Here is a 23,211-nt window from a genome sequence, read left to right as displayed (position 1 = left end):
AAAATTAAAGGTGAGTCTATTTGTTCATATCTTCTTTAGCGACCTTCGTCATATTTACATGATGCCAGTTATGAATGTATTCATTTGACGGACATTGTGCCCTGACATCTTACCACAAATATCATGTCCAACACATATTTATAAGTCATTTACCCCTTTTACTCTGAATCAACGTTGTCGTGCTAAAAATAGGTCTCTGACCACCGTGATTGTCTAAAAATACATTTGTGTTTACGTCTTTGGTGTTTCCGTAGCAACTACACTTATATTAACCAGGGTTTTCTGGTAGTACATGAAACCAAGCAATTACTTAATATTTATTTGTCGGTATAAAGCATATAATGTCCATTTCACTAAGTGCGATAACATATTTTCTGTTTAGGAACCCGTGAACTTTCACAGCTGCTTAGTCAGGCATCGACCTACTGTTATTAGTTGAAGGGAAATCGTATTTCCCGTCCTTTCGATCAAAGGAGGATGATAGTGTAGATAATTTGTTATTTTCAGGTCGCCCACCGTAGCGAAATTGTTGAATGGGACATAAGTAACAATGAGTGGAAATGTCGGCGATCTCAGTCAGAAACAGAAGGACATTTTGGAAAAGGTAAAAATATTATGTTGTCATAGCCACTGATCGATAGGTGCCCTCAGTGTAATCTCTGTCACACGGTGTTGAGTTGAATATGGGTGTCCATGATACCGTCATATGGGTTCTTTCTCAGATAAAACAAGCACTCATTTATTTAGTTGTCACATATCATATTATAGCTCCGAAAAGACGCACGAATGATGTGAACAGTGATATAAACCGCGAGGCAAACCTTGCCCTTGTTCCCTTAGCTGTGTCGATTGTCGAAAATATGGGGCGGCGTCAGACACCCTTCTGCGTGGCCTGGTAGAACATATTCGAGGATCTTACAGGGACTAGTCATTTAATTTATTTCCCAGTCTGGCGCTCGTCATTAGGGATTAGACATGGACTGGGTGGTTCGGAGTTGGTACACTGTCAGAGAGGGGTACAGATATATATTCTACCATGAATTTGGAAAATACTCAATTTTTAATTGGTCAATCATAGGTGTCAAACCACAATAAGCCCCCTCTAATTGAAACAGACTTTCACAGCAACTTCACTGCAGAAGCTAATATTTTTCAGAATAGTTCTTCTTTTACAGTCATTGTCAGTATTAGGGCTGGGACTCAGCTACTCAGATCGAGTGGGTACTGAGTAGGACCCTAGGACTCGCAGGACTACCCGGACCCGTGGTTAGTCTCGTGATATATATAAGTTATCTAGAACTACATGGCTACACTTTAAGTCACTAATGTTCACATTTCTTTCTGACTATGCACACATTCCTTCTATGTTTGAGTAAAGATAAAGCTTTAGTCAAATTCAGTGTATGCATGACCAGATCAATCTATATGTGTATCTAAGTGCATTTTGCTTGGGCTATGGTCAAACTACATGTAGTACCAATTGCACATTTTGTACCTATCTCTTGACACCTACAGTGAGTACCCAGGTAGGGTAGGGTAATAGGGGGATGGGTACCTGGGTAGTAAATCTGGACTTGTCCAAGCCCTAGTCAGTAGGCATATTTACATAATTATTTGTACAATTATCATGATTATAGGCTACAAAATGGGAAGTTGCTGTAACTACAATATTCAAATGTTGTATGGCAATACATATCGAGCAGAAAACATCATAGAAATCTACAAAGAGAATGTATTTCAAGTTTTGAAGACAACAGAGAGCTTGCTATTTAGTGCTTATACGAGTGAGATGTCATATCTATTACATCACAATGAGCGATATGTCATAATTGTGATGTGCGGTATGGAACGAAACCTTTGCATGGCTTGCTTAGTTTTGTTTAGGGATTCCATCTCATGTTATCTTACGAACTTGCAATGCTACATGCTTCCAGTGCCTGTCATTAGTTTGAGTGAAGTAATAGGGTGTAAACAAACTGCTTGAGCATATGGAGCACCATGTTTTGTTTATAGGCTGTTGTCAGTGATTCCATAAATTCTGATCAACAACCTACTGAAAACAATAGACTCAAACTATGCCACTTTACTCAATATATTTGCTAACACTGATATTGATATTGTGCAGGTAACCAAGCTCTACATTGAAAACACAGTATGTTTATCTCCTAAATAATAAACTCCTGCATGGAATGTCAGTGCGCTAGCACTATAAAACTGGCTAGCACTATAAAACTGGCATTGGTACAGGACAGTAAGCAAGTAAGGTAGACGCATGCACGCTCGCTCACTCTCACACACACAAACTCTACCTGACCTGCTCACCTCACCTCATATTTTTTGTTACCATATTCGACGTAATTTGCGTCCAGGGCGCTCTCAAAATTACAAATAGCGGGCTCATATTAGAATATAATTTTGGTGAAAGAGTTGAAAGATCGTAAATTTTGTGGTTTATGCTGACAGCCTGAAATGATACAAAAGAAAAGTCTGTGCATATTGTACACAACAGATATATTTTTTCCAGAATTTAACTGCCTGTAATTAAGGTTGCATATAACATTGTATAACACACGAGTGCGTATTATAAATAAGTCTTGTGTACATTGATCAATCGGAAGGGTGCTAATTGGGATTGGTCACTAGCCAATATATTAGCAAATATGGGCGCTTATTAGAGCGGGGCACTTATTATGTCGAATACGGTATGTGTATGACTGTATTTCGCCCAATCCAGTCAGTCGATCAGATTTACTTTGTATTCTGTAATCTGTTAATCAATAGCTGAGGGTGGGAGCCAGTCTAAATGGACCAGTGCCAAATCGTACCACCCTACTGGATCAAAATGGCCCATGTGACAGAGAAAAAAGACAACTGTTAGTCCAAACAGACCAGTGACATATCAGATTCAAAACAAAGACCCTATCTTTGGGTATATCCAAAGTCTGTATGAATTTGATACAAAGTAGAACTACATTTACACAAATATGCAGCTTTTCTCGAGCTCTGTGCTTACTTAATCCGTGTTCTGCCAAGAAACTGAACAAGTGCACATGGGGACAGGAACCCCTTCAGCATAAATACGTGGGGTCATTTTCAAAACTTGTGGGGCCACCCTATGAGAGATCATATAAAACTTAAAACCCCATAGTATGCAGGTTATAGCTACAGTATCGCTGTCCACAAGTGACGTTAGGATACACAGAATTTTCACAGGCCATCTTTCTCAGATATTACATTTTGCAGCAACAACACCCTATGTCATATATATTTAGCCTAAACAGTTTGCTTGGGATCACTGCCATCAGCATGTGTCTCGCTCTTGTTCTAAAATTAGAAGGCTGCTTTGTCACTGAATTAGATTTCACATGATTTATGCAAAGCTGACATGTCATATTCTTTCTTTCTGAGTTAAGCTGCAACAACGTGCAGTCACAAAATCAGGTTCCCTGAAAATTTCTACCTTGCTTAGTTTTTCCGCCTTTCCTCAGCCATCTTCCCGAGGCAAGGGAGTTGACTGACTATAAAAGTCCAGTTTCCACCCTTGCCGAACTAGGCAGGAATTCAGTCCAGACATTATCCAATCAAAATCGTGCACCGAAATCGAAATCCGGTTAGTAAACTGTTGTGCAGATTTCGGTCGACTGCAGGATTTGCAAAGCATATGCACCGCCAACTCGTTGTCAACAGATAATTTCCAAGTCTTTTCATGTTTCTTATCAAGGTGCTCTTTTGATTTTATGCACTTCGTGTTGTAAGACGCGTTTTATCACAATATATATCTTGATTATCGATCAGAACGTCTTGACTCGGTGCCCCCGTTTTGTTTGAAACAAATGCAAGTGATACGAGAAATGGAATCTGATTGGTCCGTAGGAGAGGCTTAAAAGGGACATAACCCGTAATAACCAGTGGTGGCCTTACGATTGAGCCCAGGAATTCAAGCCTAGTTAGGCAAGGGTGGAAACTGGACTTTTATAGTCAGTTAACTCCTTGACTTGGGAAGATTTTCCTCAGCCTGATACCATGGTCACTCTCAGGCCAAGCGACACATTCTGTCTATCGCTAACATAACTTGTGGTCGGCGGTTCTGCGATACTGGGGTCATTTGAAAGAGAATCATCTTTGGCATAATCAGAACTATGACTACTATATTTAAGAAATGTGTATAACCGTTTCTGATTGGACCATTTGTGATACGCTGATCGTACATTGAGACACATAAGGCAACGAAAATTACGATGTTTACATTCAATAATAGTAGCAGCATTGATATAACCTCTTTTTGAGACAGTTAGTGACACCCATAATTATATGAAATAAACCTATCTACATGAATGTGCCCCTTGTCTCACTGAGAGTAAATATCTGCAAGAATCCAGTGAGGCAGCTGCCTTGGCAGAACACAGCTGAATTACATACATGAACAATGTGTAACAATATGTGAAGTCTTTGCCTGTTTGCATGTGTCTATTTTTAACAGGGCAGTGTGGTAGCCTAGTCGTTTAAATGTTTGCTTGTCACATCGAAGCCCTGGGTTCTATTTTCCCCATGGGTACAATGTTGGAAGCCCATTTCTATTCAAAGCGGCATTAAGCCCAACTCACTCACTCAACAAACAATCAAGTAGGGATGCTTTTTCTCGATTTGAAATATTCTGTCAAGTATCGAAACTTCTCAAGAGTAAATAATGTCCGTTATCTTGGTGCCGAGAGCAGCTGGATTGGCTGAATATATTCATTATGTACATGTATATATTCATCATGTTCATGATTATATACATGAGATCTCATGTATTTATGAGAGTGTATGCATGTGAATCACTTTAGTAAAAGTTGATTAAAAGATGATTATTAATATAGTCATAGCGACTGATTTATGACACCCATTGTCTGAAGAACATTTAATGGCAAAGGCTCATTACCCTGGAGCCATGACATCTATATGCCTTGAAACATTTAATTGCTGTTATTTATAAGATGCTAATCCTAATTGTTAATTTTTTTGCGACATCGACCGTCTGCCATCCTGCTGATAAATTACTGTTTACATTTATATTTATTACTTACTAAATGTCTGGTGACCTTGGCTATATAAGCCTTGGTCCAGAAAGGAGAAAAAAAGGTCTTACCCTTAGCCTAGCTAGGGTTAGGCTGGGTGCTCTGGCCACCTAGACAACAACCACTGCCACTATGTGCTGACCTGGCACATAGTGTCTTTTGTATGTATATATCTACATGTATAAAGTAAAACTGTATATACCGCAAGCCATCGTCTCCAAGTTGTCACTTCCTACTGAGAACCATACGTCTGCCTCTTGCATATATGAGTATGCCAATTATTCATTAATCAACGTCAGACCAACGCGTTGTTAATATGATTAAGCTAGGACACGCATTCTGTGACTTGTCCAAAGCCTGAATTTGTTCTCGTAAGCACAGCTAGTAATAGTCTAATAATAACCATGATAACATCCAAATGTACATGAGATGACGCTTAAAGCCAAATTTGGGCTATGAGTCTCAGAAGTTTTTGGCACAGATTTGGAAACGTGTCTTATATTTTATCGCAGTGCAGAGTTGCTTCCCTTGTCATGCTTGTGGCACGCCAGAAATTTATCATTACATAGTCAAATCCTGGTTCACCCGGATTATGTTTCTAGGTTTGTCAGCACCATACCCGTCCACATGGGTTTCAGTAAAGTGGCAAACGTCCGAGGCCTGTATCACTTCTGGCTTTCCTCCTACATTAAGCTGACACGCTGTGATATAACTTGAATACTGTTAAATGCATCACCAAACACAACTCACTCAGTCACTTAAGGAGATAACTTTTTGAAATGAGAAACTCAATATTGCATACTTTCATTGACAGACTTGTTTTTATTAGTTTTCACAAAATTTGTTGGTTGATAGTTAACTGGTTTGGTAGGATAAGAGGAAAATAATATAAAGGAATCTTGTTATAATACTTATATTCTGATTTTGGCGATACTTACCAGTAACAAGGAACCAGTTTTGTTTTTGGGGTAAGTGTAAATTTTCTATTCAAGACATGCAACATGAGTGTTAAAAGACTAGGGTTGAAACAATACACCTGTGCAGTGTAATGTTTTCTTGCGATGATACGATACATGGTACTGTTTTTTCTTTATCGATACAAGACGATACACTTGCTAAAATACATTACTTACTACTCGGGGCACAGATGGCCCAGTTGTCTAAGGTGCTGCGATTTGCTGTGCAGAGTTGCGTTCCCAGAAACCTATGATTGTGGGTTCGAATCCCAGTTCGCCCCGATTATGTTTCTAGGTTTGTCAGCACCATACCCGTGCTCGTGGGTTTTCACCAAAGTGGTAAACGTCTGAGACCTGCATCCCTTCGTGCTTTCCTCCCACATTAAGCTGACACGCCGTGTTATACTCGTAACTGGAATAATGTTAAAAGCGTCACTAAACCCAACTCACTCACTACTTACTACTCATTTCGAAAAATAGCCGCTACGAACATGTGTCCATAGCTAGCTTTTCCTTTAGAACATGCTCTGAAATATTTATAGTCATGGAATTTCATGTAAATATGTGTATTGCGAAATGTATCGTATTGTGACCAATGTATCGTGATAAGTATCATGTCAGGACCTTGCTGTATCTTTCACCCCTATTAAATACCAACATTACCAATGATTGTTCTGATCGGAGAACTCTCCATACACAGTTTCACATTTTTCTTTCTCTACAGTTCAAGAACAAGGTGAAGGACATATTAAAACCAGAGCATGATGATTATTACATACTCCGGTGGCTGAGAGGTAAGTATCGGATGTAGAAGACATTTTGCAGAAATCTTATCATCATGATCATAATGAAAGTGTCATTATTTTAAAATTTTGCCAGCTTTCAACTAGTACATGTAAATTAATACACTCCCTATAACACCATTACAAGTTATTATACCTCTATTTCATTGGTTGACCCCAAAATCTTGTGACTGACCTTGACCTTGATTGTTGACATTATCAGTATTGACCTGTCAACTGATGAATATTGACTGGTCTCCTAGAAAACTGGTCTCCTGTTAGTAACATTTCACTGTTTGCATCTTGGTTGCTGTAGTGAAGCAGAGGACTGTCCAAAGGCTTCATAAAGATTAAAGTAAATTTCAATATGCGAAACAAGGCCCTGATCCCTTCGGCGGTCTGACCAGACAAGGACCTGAGGATCCGACCCCTTTGGCGGTCTGACTCTGACAAGACCACCACAGAGGTCGGTTCCCTGTTTTTAGACATTGACCTTATCAAATTTATATCTTGTATGTCTTATTCATTTTTCAGCCAGGAATTTTGATTTGAAGAAGTCTGAAACAATGCTTAGAAATGTGAGTATTACTGAAAACAGGGTAAACAATATTCATCTGAACTGTGGCCACTTTAACAAAGAAACGTAGCGCTACAAATGTCTTGACTGTATGTTGAAGGAGGAATTGATAAAGGCTTCCAAACTAAGTGCCCTTGGCAAGCCAATTGGGGAAAAATATTGTGCAAAAATTTTTTAAAGTCCTCCTTATCATGCCAGGGATTGAAAATTTATGAAAAATGTTACTTGACCAAGGGCAAGTATGACTAACATTCTTACTTGCCCTATTCTAAAATGTACTTGCCCAAAATCAAGCTAGTAAATTCAGTAAAATGTTACATCTACAGAACTGAGAATCAGAGATACAGTGTTCCCTTGCTATTGAACTGAACTGAAGAACGCAACATAATCCCATCATTATACTGTCTGGTTATAAAAATGTGTTCATTGTATATCCGGACTTATGTTTGTAATATATTTCATTCAAAATTTCATTCAGTATTTGTTTACATTCATTTTGGCGAAATCATGTGTGAAGTAATATCGCACAGCTCATTGTTATTTACATCAACCATGGTCAGATTACTGCTATTGATTCCTTGAAACAAACTTTGGTCGACACAGAATGGATAGATTTACCCAAAATGCCATACATTGACTCGTTAAAAGTCATATTAGTTGTAGTTTGACTCATGTGTCAACAAAGATTTCGTGATCAAGAGCGTGTGAGCCTCGACGGTGACTGGTGTATTCAAATAAGATGTTTCATCAAAGCTAGGCCTTACAAAACGTCAAAAGTAGTCAACTGTCTGTCACTCCATTTGCAAGAAGCATGTGCCATATGCATGATTTATCAATGAAACAAACCTAGTTCTCAGTGTATGGTGACCTGTCTGACATCAAAGTTTATTACCGGGTCATCCCATTGGTTGACTGGTGTAACTATGCAAATTAGATTGCCAGTCTGGGACACAAGCAAAATATTAGCCAATGAAATATTGTAACATGATCACATGATTACATCCTTGTGAAACTTGACCCAGTTCTTTTTGTGTACCCTACTTGCCCTATTATGCTAGAAAATGTATATTATTATTACTGGCCCAACATCTGAACCTTACTTGACACGGGCATAGGGCAATGGTATTTTTTAACCCCTGCATGCTTATATTTCATCCAATACAGTTATGTTGCCTCCTTTTGTTGGTCCTGTTATAGTATACAAGTCAGCTCTACAAAGTAATAATATTAGTTATATCTATGTTAACATGAATAGAGAAAATCTTATTTCAAAGTTGAGAATTTTTACTGAAATTTGCTGCAGACTTGGAGCCAAATATCGGCCTTTGAGCTTGTCTTGATACATTCTTGTAAAGTACAGGAGTACAACGGTTGTAGTGCTACAATCATGTTGTGAAACCAGGCAGTGGTAAGGTGTTTCAAACACCCTACACAATTGGAATGATTACACACTTTTGTTGTGTAAGTGTGACACATAAAACTATCGTATTTTTCAACATGTTCAGCTGGAATTACTTTAGATATGTGTATAAAGAAATAATTCACCCAGCGACCAATACAAAGTGAATACCTTTTTCATCATGTTCTTGTGAATCTGCTGAAATGACAAAGTCATGTTTTTGTATGATGGAATTTTTATGTCATGAATATGAATCATTTCATGGTTACCATGGTTACAGGATTATTCTTGGAGGAAACATATAGGGGCGGATACAATACGTGAAGACTACAAGGTGCCGGAGGTTTTACAGAAGTACTACATCGGGGGCTTCTGTGGCCATGACAACGAGGGGTGCCCTGTGTGGTACGAGCCATTTGGTTACATTGATTTGAAAGGTAAGAAGTAGACGAGTCTGGATGGCAAGGAAGATCAAGGACACTCAGTGTGTTTGTTTGTTTGTTGTTACACGCAACACTCAGCATTATTCCAGCTATATAACGGTGGTCCGCAAATAATCGAGTCTGGACCAGACAATCCAGTGATTGACATCATGAGCATTGATCCAGGCAATTTGAATACGATGACATGTATCAACCAAGTCAGCGAGCCTGACCACCTGCTCCCATTAGTCGCCTCTTATGACAAGCGTGGTCGCCTTTTACAGCAAGAAAAATGGGTTGCTGAAGACCTATTCTACCCCGGACATTCACGGTTTTCACTCAGTGTGAAGTATACTTCCTCAAACCTATATCTTGATTATTGGAACTAGTTTTAGTGAGTGAGTGAGTATGGTTTTACGCCGCGTTTAGCAATATTCCAGCAATATCACGGCGGCCGACACCAGAAATGGGCTTCACACATTGTACCCATGTCGGGAATCGAACCCGGGTCTTTGGCGTGACGAGCGAACGCTTTAACCACTAGGCTACCCGACCGCCCCGGAACTAGTTTTAACTTTACACACATGATATCAATTCATTCCTGAGATTTAAGGTCACTAAACCGTAAATGCTGGTAACTTTGTATTAAAGGTAGGTAGTGGGATGGGACTTTGTTTTAATGTACTGTATTAGTGAGAGGTTTTCTCTAATTAGAAGTGATGTCATTAACCCGGAAGTGCTTTTGTCTTTGTTGTTAGGCAGCTAGAAGCATAGAACTTTCTGTGTCAAATTTGTGCTGCATTGTTCAGACTTGAGGTCGACTTTGCCCTGATGGGGCAAAGTCAGATTGGATCATGTGCATGTTTCCGATGAGAAGGGGAGGTTGAAGTTGAAGTGTTCGCTCGTCACAACAAAAATTCTGGTATTTGTACACTCGTGTCGTAAACAGTATGAAATGAACACTCATATAATATCCTCTATATATTCTATATTTTATGTACTACTGAAACTTGAATCAGATATGTCATTATATTTATTAAGCCTTTGTTGTTACTGGTTACCAATTGTAGCTGTAGATGCCAACTTGAATAAATACCAATAGAGCCTTTGGGGCTATCAAGGTGAAGTATATTACATGACATGAACTTGGCAGCATGACTAACAGGGGAAAGGGAGGGTTGTTACAAAACTAATTCAATCTCATTCAGTACCCTTCACAACTGACACATGGCCGTTATCAACACGAGGTCACCTATTACTAATATTGATATGACAGTGCCCCTTGTAGCATACACAAAATAGAAGGGCTAATATGATTCAAGTATCGTGTGACCTAAGTATCGATGATATCGTAGGTGTCAGTGAATCATCACAACCCTAATATATTCAACAAAGATTAAGGACCACCTGATTCTTTAATATTACTATTGTTAACTGTCTGTCTGTTTCAGTGTAGGGGGGCACGGGTGGCCCAGTCGTCTAAGGCGCCGCGATTCGCTGTGCGAAGTTGCGTCCCTTAGGCACATCAGAACTCTATGACTGTGGGTTTGAATCCTAGTTAGCCCTGATTATGTTTCTAGGTTTGTCAGCACCATACCTGTGCTTGTTGGTGTAACTGAAGTGGGAAACGTCTGAGACCTGTATCACTTCGGGCTTTCCTCCCACATTATGCTGACACACTGCGATATAACTGGAATACTGTTAAAAGCGGCGTTAAACCCAACTCACTCACTCACTCACTCACTCACTCACTCACTCACTCACTCACTCACTCACTCACTCACTCACTCACTCACTCACTCACCCACTCACTCACTCACTCACTCACTCACTCACCCATTCACTCACTCACTGTTTCAGTGAATACTGTTAAAAGCGGCGTTAAACCCAACTCACTCACTCACTCACTCACTCACTCACTCACTCACTCACTCACTCACTCACTCACTCACTCACTCACTCACTCACTCACTCACTCACCCACCCACCCACCCACCCAGTCACCCACCCACCCACCCACCCACTCACTCACTCACTGTTTCAGTGCTTGTCTGACTGTCTCATGTTGTTGCAGGTGTTCTGCAGTCGGTGAAGAAGATGGACATCATTAAGATGAAGGTTCTGCAGATGGAGAAGATTTACCACCTTTTCAGGACCGCAGAAGAGAAGGTCAGTGATGCAGAAACATGAAACGAACATGACAAAATCATCTCTTGACTGATCTTGATCCAGGTTACTTTATCCACAATGTCCATTTGATCATAAGTTGTGGTGTAATCATTACATTTGTCTCGGGTGTAAGGCCACTTAAGGCCAACTCAGACAACGCAAAATGTAAGTAAAATTTCAAACTCGTTTTCGCTTGCCTGTCCATTCTTTGTTTGAGAGGTTAAGAACACTTTATGATAACATTGCAAAATTGACAAAATGAAATGAATCATGCCTGGTTCTGCTGCTGAGGGACCGACCATAAGAAATTCGTGAAGGGGCGGTCAGGTAGCCTAGTGGTTAAAGCGTTCGTTCGTCACACCGAAGACCCGGGTTCGATTCCTGACATGGGTACAATGTGTGAAGCCCATTTTTGGTGTCCCCGCCGTGATATTGCTGGAATATTGCTAAAAGCAGCGTAAAACCATACTCACTCACTCGTGATGGAGTGGGTGGGGTGGGGCGGGGATTTTGTAAGGAAACTAGATATTTTTTTCACCTTCAACTGCATACAAGGTTTTTTTTAATTAAAACTAAAAGCCTCAATATTTTCTTTAGAAAATCCACCTTGGTAGAATGTATTTTTTGTGGCAGACAATTTCATTTTTCCTCAAAAGTCTGAAGTCCAATCATTTTTTCATGAATATTCTGTGACGATTTATTCTTTTTGATAAAATCTCAGGCCCCCTCAGAATATCACATGGTCAGTCACTCACACTTGATATTTCCCACCCGTGAAGATCGGGGGTAGAATAGGTCTTCAGCAACCCATGCTTGCCGTAAAAGGCGACTTTGCTTGTTGTAAGAGGTGAGTAACGGGATCGGGTGGTCAGGCTTGCTGACTTGGTTGATGCATGTCATTGTAACCCAATTGCATATATCAATGCTCATGATGTCAATCACTGGATTGTCTGGTCCAGACTTGATTATTTACTGACCACCTTCATATAGCTGGAATATTGCTGAGTGCGGCGTTAAACAACAAACAAACAAACATACATGATATTTCAACTCATTCCTGGTGTGTTGCCAGAAGGGTCACAAGGCTGCTCAAATCATCATAGTGTTTGACCTGGACAAGTTCAGCATGAAGCACCTCTGGAAACCAGGTGAGTTAATCACTGTGAAAGTGTTCCTTAAAAGCAAAACTGGCTTTCAAGAAGTCCCATTTTCAAGTATTCCAATGATATTGCGGCAGCATGTAGATGATGAAGTCTGCATGAGGCAAACCACTGGTTGATAGCATGAGCAACAAATGATGCCTTCAAGGTACAAGTTCAAATAATTATCCAGATTCCATCACCCATTTTGGTACCAGGGACCTATTCATCCCCAAAGTCCTGACCATGCTCACAGGGAGACAAGTATTGAGGTCTGTGGACCCATTATTCCCTAGAATCCCCGTAGGGAGACAAGCATTGAGGTCTGTGGGCCTATTATTCCCAAGAATTCCTAAAGGGAGACAAGCATTGAGATCTGTGGGCCTATTATTCCCAAGAATTCCTAAAGGGAGACTAGCGTTGAGGTCTGTGGGCCTATTATTCCCCAGAATTCCTATAGGGAGACTAGCATTGAGGTCTGTGGGCCTATTATTCCCCGGAGTCCCTATAGGGAGACTAGCATTGAGGTCTGTGGGCCTATTATTCCCCAGAGTTCCTATAGGGAGACTAGCATTGAGGTCTGTGGACCTATTATTCCCCAGAGTTCCTATCGGGAGACTAGCATTGAGGTCTGTGGGCCTATTATTCCCCAGAGTCCCTATAGGGAGACTAGCATTGAGGTCTGTGGGCCTATTATTCCCCAGAGTTCCTATCGGGAGACAAGCATTGAGGTCTGTGGGCCTGTTATGCCCCAGAATTCCTATAGGGAGACAAGCATTGAGGTCTGTGGGCCTGTTATTCCCCAGAGTTCCTATCGGGAGACTAGCATTGAGGTCTGTGGGCCTGTTATTCCCCAGAGTCCCTATAGGGAGACTAGCATTGAGGTCTGTGGGCCTATTATTCCCCAGAGTTCCTATCGGGAGACTAGCATTGAGGTCTGTGGGCCTGTTATTCCCCAGAGTCCCTATAGGGAGACTAGCATTGAGGTCTGTGGGCCTATTATTCCCCAGAGTCCCTATAGGGAGACTAGCATTGAGGTCTGTGGGCCTATTATTCCCCAGAGTCCCTATAGGGAGACTAGCATTGAGGTCTGTGGGCCTATTATTCCCCAGAGTCCCTATAGGGAGACTAGCATTGAGGTCTGTGGGCCTATTATTCCCCAGAGTCCCTATAGGGAGACTAGCATTGAGGTCTGTGGACCTGGACTGCCTTGAAATCCCCACAGGGGACAAGCATTGAGGTCTGTGGACCTAGTCTTTCCAGAAAGCGTTGAGGTCTGTGGACCAAGTCTGCCAGAAATCCCCACAGGGGACAAGCGTTGAGGTCTGTGGACCTAGTCTGCCAGAAATCCCTACAGGGGACAAGCGTTGAGGTCTGTGGACCAAGTCTGCCAGAAATCCCTACAGGGGACAAGCGTTGAGGTCTGTGGATCTAGTCTTTCCAGAAATCCACACAGGGGACAAGCATTGAGGTCTGTGGACCTAGCCTGCCCAGGAATCCCCACAGGGAGATGAGCATTGAGATGGTATCCTGATTATTAGTTGCATGTTATGGGGTTTCATTTTGGTCAATATTTGACAGATTGTTTGATTGTTGTATAATATATCCTACAATATTTATGAAGATTAGTGATGAACAATAAGTATATATGTATAAGAAAATAAGCTTCCTGTCCCCAGGGGTGGATGTGATGTGTGAGCTCATCACCATGTTTGAGGACCACTACCCAGAGACCCTGAAGTCATCCTTCGTTATCAATGGTACGGTACACAGGGTTTGGTAGTAAAGTGGGTGGAGTTGAAATTATAAATACTTCAGTTCGGTTAAAAACACCATCCACTTCATCATAAAGTCTATTGCATGTTTCATTTTTTTTCTTTCATTTTCAAAAAAACATTTTAAAAAATCCTAGTACTTAAAACCAATGTGATCCAATATAGCACACAGTTACTTCCCTTTACAAGTCCACTGCTTTATGGTGCATCTCGTGTTATGGTCATGGCGGCAATAGGAGTTTGCATGCTTGTTTATGTAGGGAGGCCCTTTTCCAGGTTGATGGAACACAACTGTTTATTTTGGCACATACATTACTAGTTTGAACAGGGGCGGTCGGGTAGCCTAGTGGTTAAAGCGTTCGCTCGTCACGCCGAAGACCCGGGTTCGATTCCCGACATGGGTACAATGTGTGAAGCTCATTTCTGGTATCCCCCGCCGTGATATTGCTTGAATATTGCTAAAAGCGGTGTAAAACCATACTCACTCACTCACTCACTCACTATTTTGAACAAGCAAAAAATAAAAAAAACACCGCCTGCCCACACTATTTTTTCAAAAGTCATTGTCTGAGAACCGATTATTTATTTATTTTAAGCCTTATGGCCATATAATATACTTGGTATTGTAACTACTGTTTAGTGTAAGCAACGCTGCTACATAAATGATTAAATCTTTGTATCAATCTCATTAAAATCTGATCTTAGTTCTCGCTATCGCTTAACAAATCTGAGGACATCCCATTACGGATCACGTCAGAACGACCTTTGATCCGACCAGTCAAAGCATCGCTTACCATATCGTAAAAATTGACAGTTGGAATGTGTTTCCTATTCATGCAAACTCGAAAACTTTAACATGGGGTATTCCGAATGACAGTTACGGCCCGTACGACTGATTCCATCAAAATTATCGTCTGTCTCTTGCTTCCGTAGCACTGCCATACAATCTCAACCATATATTAGACATTCCGGAATGTTTGTTTGTTCAGTTTTCAAAATTTTAATCGAGAACTGTGTCAACATATTTTTCAAGCGTAGTCTGAAATAGAAGTCACCAGGTTGAAATGAGTGCCATAAAGCTCGAGAAAGCTGCTTTCTAATCGGCTGATGTCGACTTCTTGTTAGTCATTTCAGTGGTCGGTCAAAGTTTGCGAAAGGTCGCGCTGACGTGACCCGTAATGGGATGTCCTCAGATCTTTGTTTTGGGTCAGCAAGAACTTAGATCTTACTTTATTGAGATTGGTCTGTGTATGTGTCATCATGGTCATATTTGCAAAATAGTATTCTTGGTTTTTTGTTTTGTATTTAGGGATCAAATACCAGTAATGTATATATCTGAAATAATTAAATCAATATTCGACTCAAGTGACATGACAGACAAATATCAGTAAGAAAATACTTAACGAATGTCTTTTCTAGTCAAATAACATGTTTGTCATATCTTATGACATTTTCACGAGTTGCAGTGTCTTTCATGATTATATCAAGTATGTCAGGTCATTAGATGAGATAAGCATGTTTTTGGGTAAGATAAACTTCCTCTCTATATATGATATATCTTTTTTAATACAGCTCCTCGTATATTTCCCATCGCCTACAATCTGTTTCGACCTTTCCTGAGTGAAGAAACCGTGAAGAAAGTCCAGATTCTTGGATGTGAGTTACCACTGATTGTTCACAAACTAGTGATTGTAGCCTAGTGGTTAAAGCGTTTGTCCATCACACCAAAGACCTGGCTTCGATTCCCTACATTGGTGCAATGTGTGAAACCCATTTCTGGTGTCACCTGCCATGATATTGCTGGAATATTGCTAAAAGTGGCGTAAAACAAAACTCACTAGTTGTACTTCAACCACTTCTGTGGTGTAGTGGATAGAGCTTCTGTCTGGAGAGAGGAAGGTCATTGGTTCGAATACCTGTCCATGTCATACCAAAAGACGGAGTCAGTATACTGGGTCTTATACACGAAATAATGAGTTTTGATGTTTTTTCCCCATGGAAAGCTATTACCGTGAGCACGTAACACTGGAAATACCATGTCAACAAAACCATACTGAAGTACGCAAATTAATCATGTAATTACACTGTCTGACTATAAAAAGTGTTCTTTGTATATCTGGACTTATGTACATGTATGTAACTTATTTAATTAATTTTATTCAAAATTCCTTTTAATATTGTTTTAATTTATTTCGGCGAAATCGTGTATGAAGCGATAGGAAGATCGCACAACTCACCGTTATTAACAGCAACCACGATCAGATTACCACTATTGACTCCTTGAAACGAACATTAGTTGACAGAGAATGGATACATATATCATAAATGCCATACTTTGATTCGTTAAAAGTCATATTTGTTATACATGTAGTTTGACGATTCTATGTCAACACGTAGTACTTGCGATCACCTGGCGAGAGCCTTGACGGTGACTGGTCAGACTGGTTCCATGTGAAAAATTATGTGATGGCGGTCTGTAAATAATACACTGGACCAGACACTCCAGTGATTGACATCAAGGAGGATTGATCTACGCAACTGGCATACGATGACGTGCATCAACCAAGTCAGCAAGCCTGACCACCCGATCCCATTAGTCACTACTTACGACAAGCATGGGTTGCTGAAGACCTATTCTACCCTGAATACTGTGGTGTGGTGAAATGAGCTACCTGGTATATTTAATGAGGGAATACTGGGCACTGAAAATTCACACTCATTTTAAAAGATGTTTTCTATGGATCGTTTAAAGAAAATATTCAATCTGGTATATATATATTGTGAGAGATCTAATAATATACTGAACAAAAAAAGGGGATAATTTTTTTGAAGATTTTTTTTTTTGAAATTGTATGCTCAGTCTCCACTAAACATGCTAAACAAAATATCACCAAAAATATTCATGATTTTTTTTTCAGTATACAGTCAAGTCCCGTTAATCCGACATTGTTGGTTGCATATGATTATGTCGTATTAACGAGTATGTCGGATAAACGAAATAAGGTATTATCAACGTGCGTGATCGAAAATTGGACAACTACACGATAGATAACGATTCAAACATGTTGTAATAAAAAAAGGAAAAAGGAAATATTATATTGTTGTGTTACATTGTTCGCGGAATATGTTTTCTAATCATGCAACCTCTAAAGTTTAACACAGAACACAAAGTTTATCTCTGCAGACGTTTAAATATGCAGCTACTCGCTGACTCGTCTCGCATCAAAACACGGGGCTATGTACTTGCGGGCAGATGACCATGGAGTACGCTGATCACTGTGTCGGATCAACGAGACTGATTAATGAGTGATTTCAGCAAATCATTGCAAATTAGGTGTGTGCGAGACTGTCAGATTAACGGGTCTAAACAGCACTGATTTAATCGGTTCCCATCATTTGTGTCGGATAAAGCCGATTGTCGGATTAATGAGTGTCGGATAAACGAGACTTGACTGTATATTGCAGAGTTGGAACGATGTTTTCATTGTTTAACTATTTTATACTATTCTATGTATGATACCACATTCAGGCCATGAATGGCTTTAGGTGAATCCGATGAGCAAGGTTTTACCTTGACTTAACAAAAGTTGGGGTACAGAGGACCCACAGTAATTATTTTTAAGGGTCCTTGAAGGGTCCTGTAAAGTAATGAAATGGTGTAGTGTACTGTGTTTTGATAATTACTTTAGAGTCTGGAATTAATCAACAATCATGTGGACAGTAGTCATGTTTGATGGATGAAATAACAGACACCCATAGCTGCTCTTGATGTGCAATAGGTACAATGAATACTATTGTGTGGTTATAATGCAGGATATATTATCTCTGCAGCCATTCTCTACATTTGTGAGCACTGGACACTAATTTGTGTGTCGCCTAAAACCCTGGATGAGTATCTAGCATCACTCAAAAAAAAAGATCCTTGAAAGAAACCATTTGCTGACCATGCAGGTTTGATTGAGGGAATGTTTCTGGGGTTTACCGCCCAGAAAGAAAAATAACTGTGAGAAGACATTGTCTCTTCCTGGTTGTTGCAGCCAACTACAAAGAGGTGCTGACAAGCCACATCCCCCCTCAGGAGCTGCCCACCTACTACGGGGGAACCAAGACTGACCCTGACGGAAACCCCAAATGTATGATCCAGGTGAGTTTTGAGGGGGGCCCCAGATGTATGATCAAATGGAGTTTTTGAGAGGGACTCCAGATGTACGATCAAGGTGAAGTGAGCAAAACCCAGATGTATGACACAGGTAAGTTGAAGGAAGCCTTAGGTGTATGATCCAGGTTATTTGAGGAAACTCCAGGTGTATGACACAGGTTATTTGAGGAAACTCCAGATGTATGACACAGGTATGTTGAGGGAAACTCCAGGTGTATGACACAGGTATGTTGAGGAAACTCCAGGTGTATGACACAGGTTATTTGAGGAAACTCCAGGTGTATGACACAGGTATGTTGAGGGAAACTCCAGGTGTATGACACAGGTATGTTGAGGAAACTCCAGGTGTATGATCCAGGTTATTTGAGGAAACTCCAGGTGTATGACACAGGTAAGTTGAAGGAAGCCTTAGGTGTATGATCCAGGTTATTTAAGGAAGCTCCAGGTGTATGACACAGGTATGTTGAGGGAAACTCCAGGTGTATGACTCAGGTATGTTGAGGGAAACTCCAGGTGTATGACACAGGTATGTTGAGGGAAACTCCAGGTGTATGACACAGGTATGTTGAGGGAAACTCCAGGTGTATGACACAGGTATGTTGGGGAAACTCCAGGTGTATAATCCAGGTTATTTGAGGAAACTCCAGGTGTATGACAGGTATGAACTCAAATGAGTTTGACAATTGGTCTCTTAAATTCATTTTTTACAGAGTTATGGCCCTTGTTCCATGCTTTTCAGCTCAGTGCATTATGTGTGAAATGGGGACAAGTGTTACAAGAAGTTACATGAATGAAAGTATACATGCTTTACTAAGAAATACTTGTCAAAGTTGAGTTCGAAAATTGATACCGTGAATTATTCTTTTACACAGTTACTGCCATGATCCATGCTTTTCAACTTAGTGCATAGTGTGGGGTCAAGTATTCTCAGAAATGACTGAAGTTCACTTACCTTAGAGATACTTATCAAGAATGAGTTCGAGAATTGCCATAAATTATTGGGTTCTTTTGTGTGTATCAATTTCACATTTAATCATATTTTCTGATGCCATAGAGCGATCCAAGTGCCCAGCTCTTCTTAGGCTTTATAGGACTTGTGTTTTATAGTTGATATTCACTACTATATGAACAAAAAACATTCTAATGTGCCCTATGGCGGCGGATAGTGATAACACTGTTTTCTTGTTGCTATTAAACTCATCTATCCGAAATAGAGTTATCGTTCTTGTTTGAAGAAGTTCTGATGTTAATCCATTAATATGAATTGCTTCTGGAGGCTTGTCCCCCAATGACACGAGTTGGTCATGAATGAGCTGTGTCCCTTAGTTATACAGAGTTGTGTCCCTTAGCTGTAGCGTAACCAAGCTCCTTCCCAGCATGTGAAACCTTCAATACACTCTTGGTAACATTGCTGCCGTCAATGTGGGAGGTCATTACAAGAATCTTGAAATTTGCCCTCTAACCCAAATTGTAGTAATGTTTATACCTTTCGTTTTGTCTTTCGGGATGAAAGAATAAATTTTGAAAATGTTTACGACTTCCCATATTTCCCAGATGAATTTAAATTTTTGTTTGTCTGATCAGATTGGTTCGAGATCGCAAATGAACAGTAAATCACCCAACTCCCCCTTTACATATTTACTATACAAATAACATGATATAACAAATGTTATATTTGGGATAACACTTTTTTAGTAAAGTACAGATTCTAGTACTTTTTGGAGTTGGCCCATCCGTGAATCGAACACACACTGCCAGAGTGAGGCACCTAATCGCCAACACACAAAGACAGCAATCTAACCCACTCAGCCACGGAGGCTTCCACAAAATTGAAAGTCCAATAATTGGTAGTCTAGATCACCTATTTTGAGTACCCCTCTGACAAGTGTAAATTGGCACGGCTCACATGGCCGAGAACCATAAATACAAAATGCCATTTAGGAAGTGGTCAAATGTAACAAATGTAATACTGTTAAACTCACTGTGTTCCCAGATCTGTTTTGGTGGTGAAGTCCCAGAGTCCTACTACATCCAGCAGATCGCTAACCTGGCCGGCTTCACCGAGTCCACCATCGGCCGAGGGTCATCCCTACAGGTGGATTACGAAATAAAAGTAAAGAATAGTGCCATCAGGTAGGTTCCACACCTGCATTGAGGACACTTTGATGTTCTGTTTCTGAACCCTATCCAACAATACAACCCAACAAATCTTATTCTCTAGGTGGCAGTTTAAGACAGACGGGTTTGACATCGGATTTGGAGTTTATCGTCGTACAAAGGACGGTCGCCAGAAGGCTGGTGAGATGGAAGCTGTGATGGCGACAATGAGGGTCAACAGTCACCTGGTGCCTGAAGATGGCAGTCTCACTTGCAAGGAGACAGGCACATGTGAGTTACCTCCCCTTATCTATTAGGTGTTTCGACGTTGAATGTTTAAAAACAAGCTGTCTGATGACTTCTTACTGTTCTGACTTTCAGTACAGATATTTATTTTCAAGCATTATAGTAGAATCTACATCCCCACTTCGCAACAGTCTAAATAACGAAGATGTCATCCAGATAAGAGCCTGTTATTGTTGAACGCAAATTCAATGCCCACGACATGAAATGAGATTGTCGTTGATGCAGCATTAAACAAACTCTCAAAACAACTGTCTGATGATGGTTTTCATAGATATATATGTTACTAACTTAACCAGTTGTTAGATTCCACATATACTGCTTTCCAAACAACTGACCCTCAGTTTATTCAGTGTGGATGTATTTGTAGATGTCGGTTGGTTGGTTTGTTGTTTATCTCCGGACTCAGCAATATTCCAGCTATATGAGATTTCTGACCCTTAGTATATTCAGTGCAAGGGTGTATATGTAGATGTGGTTTGATTTCCATATATACTGCTTTCCAAACAACTTACCCTTAGTATATTCAGTGCATGGGTGTATTTGTAGATGTAGTTCAATTTCAACATATACTGCTTTCCAAACAACTTACCCTTAGTATATTCAGTGCATGGGTGTATATGTAGATGTGGTTTAATTTCAACATATACTGCTTTCCAAACGACTTACCCTAAGTATATTCAGTGCATGGGTGTATTTGTAGATGTGGTTCGATTTGACAACACATACAGCTGGGCCCGGGGGAAGAAGATCTTCTATCAGATCGAAGTCCTGGAGCCCGACGTGACAGACCTGCAGATGCCCAGATCTCCATCACCAGGCAGTGACAACTCATTCTACGACACATACAGCAGCTAACCTTCACAGTGGTAATACTACACAACTATAACACCTCTGTGGACTGATGACATGACTTCATTAACAATACTGGCCCAGTCTCCTAAGGTGGCGCAATTCGCTGTACAGAGTTGTGTCCCTTGGGCATGCCAGAAACCTGTGATTATGAGTTTGAATCCAGGTTTGTCTCATTCTTGTTTCTAGGTTTGTCAGCACCATACCCCTGTTCATGGGTTTCACCAAAGTGGTAAACGTCTGAGATCTGCTCACTTCTGACTTTACTCCCACATAAAGCTGACACGCTGTCATATAACTGGAATACTGTTAAAAGCGACGTTAAACCCAACTCACTCACTCACTCATGTACAATGCAGTGATGTTGTAAAATGAATGATAGGCAGATTCAGGTGGAAATTATGGTTAGGTCTGTGAATTAATTTTCCTTCCCCCCAATCATTTCAATTGAAACCATCCTTTAAAACTTCTTGGATGTTTCTGTGGAAAATACCTTGTTTTTTGAGTGAATGAGAAATTTTGAACTTGTGACAACATGAACACCACATGAAAACATTTCTTGTTTCTCAGTGAAAAAACATGGTATTTCTATGTTGTCATTACCATGCTTACAGTAACGTTGCTTTTTCTGTGTAAAGGGTGTAAATAGTAAACTATTCTATTGTGGTAGCACGACAATGTGCCTCGACTATAAAAAACACGGCTCAATTCTTATTAACAGTACAAGACTCTTAAGTCATGAGTAAAATGCTCTCATACCTTAAAATACATACCATGGCAGGCTCGTGTTTCTGTCAGGGGTAGTAGGAGAGACTTGTTATCAATGACACAAGATGACTTTATTTTAGAAAAGGAAAGAAATATCTGCTTTCGTTTTGATCCTGATTAGGCTTCAAAGGATTACCAGGGAGATATTAGACCATGTTTTTAGTTTTGTTATAGGAAATCAAGATGTGTTTTAGACTTTTTTAATTTGTTCTAACCCTGATCCATTATTATACTTCTAAAGACACCCAGAGGAGGTATTAGCACATGTTTTAAGTTTTGTTATAGGAAATTGAGATGTGTTTTAACCTTTTTGAATGTGTTCTAACCCTGATCCATTATTATACTTCTAAAGACACCCAGAGGAGGTATTAGCACATGTTTTGAGTTTTGTTATAGGAAATCAAGATATGTTTTAGATTTTTTTAATTTGTTCTAACCCTGATCCATTATTATACTTCTAAAGACACCCAGAGGAGGTATTAGCACATGTTTTAAGTTTTGTTATAGGAAATCAAGATGTGTTTTAGAATTAGGGACTTACAAGCTGGCATGTTTGTATTTTTCTATTCTGGTATTTGGGGTATCAGGGATAATCGTTCATAGTATCTGAAGTTACATAGGAAGGATTTGTAGGTTTTAGAACTGGTTGAAAGTTAATGAGTTTAGTTTAAAGCTGCTTTTAACAATATTCCAGTTATAACAAGGCATGTCAGCTTGTACTCTTTGAAAATGATATAGGAACAATATTCAACGTTT

At 40.0% G+C, this 23,211-nt stretch overlaps 1 protein-coding gene across 1 annotated transcript; it reads left to right on the top strand.

The window, feature by feature from the left end:
* Positions 1 to 439: 439 nt before the first annotated feature.
* On the top strand, positions 440 to 22,539 carry LOC124150999 (SEC14-like protein 2). Its single transcript, XM_046523222.2, has 12 exons — positions 440 to 604; positions 6,738 to 6,807; positions 7,330 to 7,373; positions 9,052 to 9,208; positions 11,268 to 11,362; positions 12,435 to 12,510; positions 14,181 to 14,261; positions 15,849 to 15,932; positions 18,314 to 18,420; positions 20,429 to 20,568; positions 20,657 to 20,823; positions 21,539 to 22,539. The coding sequence occupies exons 1-12, from the start codon at positions 551 to 553 to the stop codon at positions 21,691 to 21,693; spliced, it is 1,230 nt and encodes a 409-aa protein (XP_046379178.2). The 5' UTR covers positions 440 to 550; the 3' UTR covers positions 21,694 to 22,539.
* Positions 22,540 to 23,211: the final 672 nt, after the last annotated feature.

Source organism: Haliotis rufescens, unplaced genomic scaffold (assembly GCF_023055435.1).
Source record: "Haliotis rufescens isolate VD_foot unplaced genomic scaffold, xgHalRufe1.0.p SCAF_15, whole genome shotgun sequence".
Taxonomy (NCBI): domain Eukaryota; kingdom Metazoa; phylum Mollusca; class Gastropoda; order Lepetellida; family Haliotidae; genus Haliotis; species Haliotis rufescens.
This window is presented reverse-complemented; position numbering and strand designations above follow the sequence as displayed.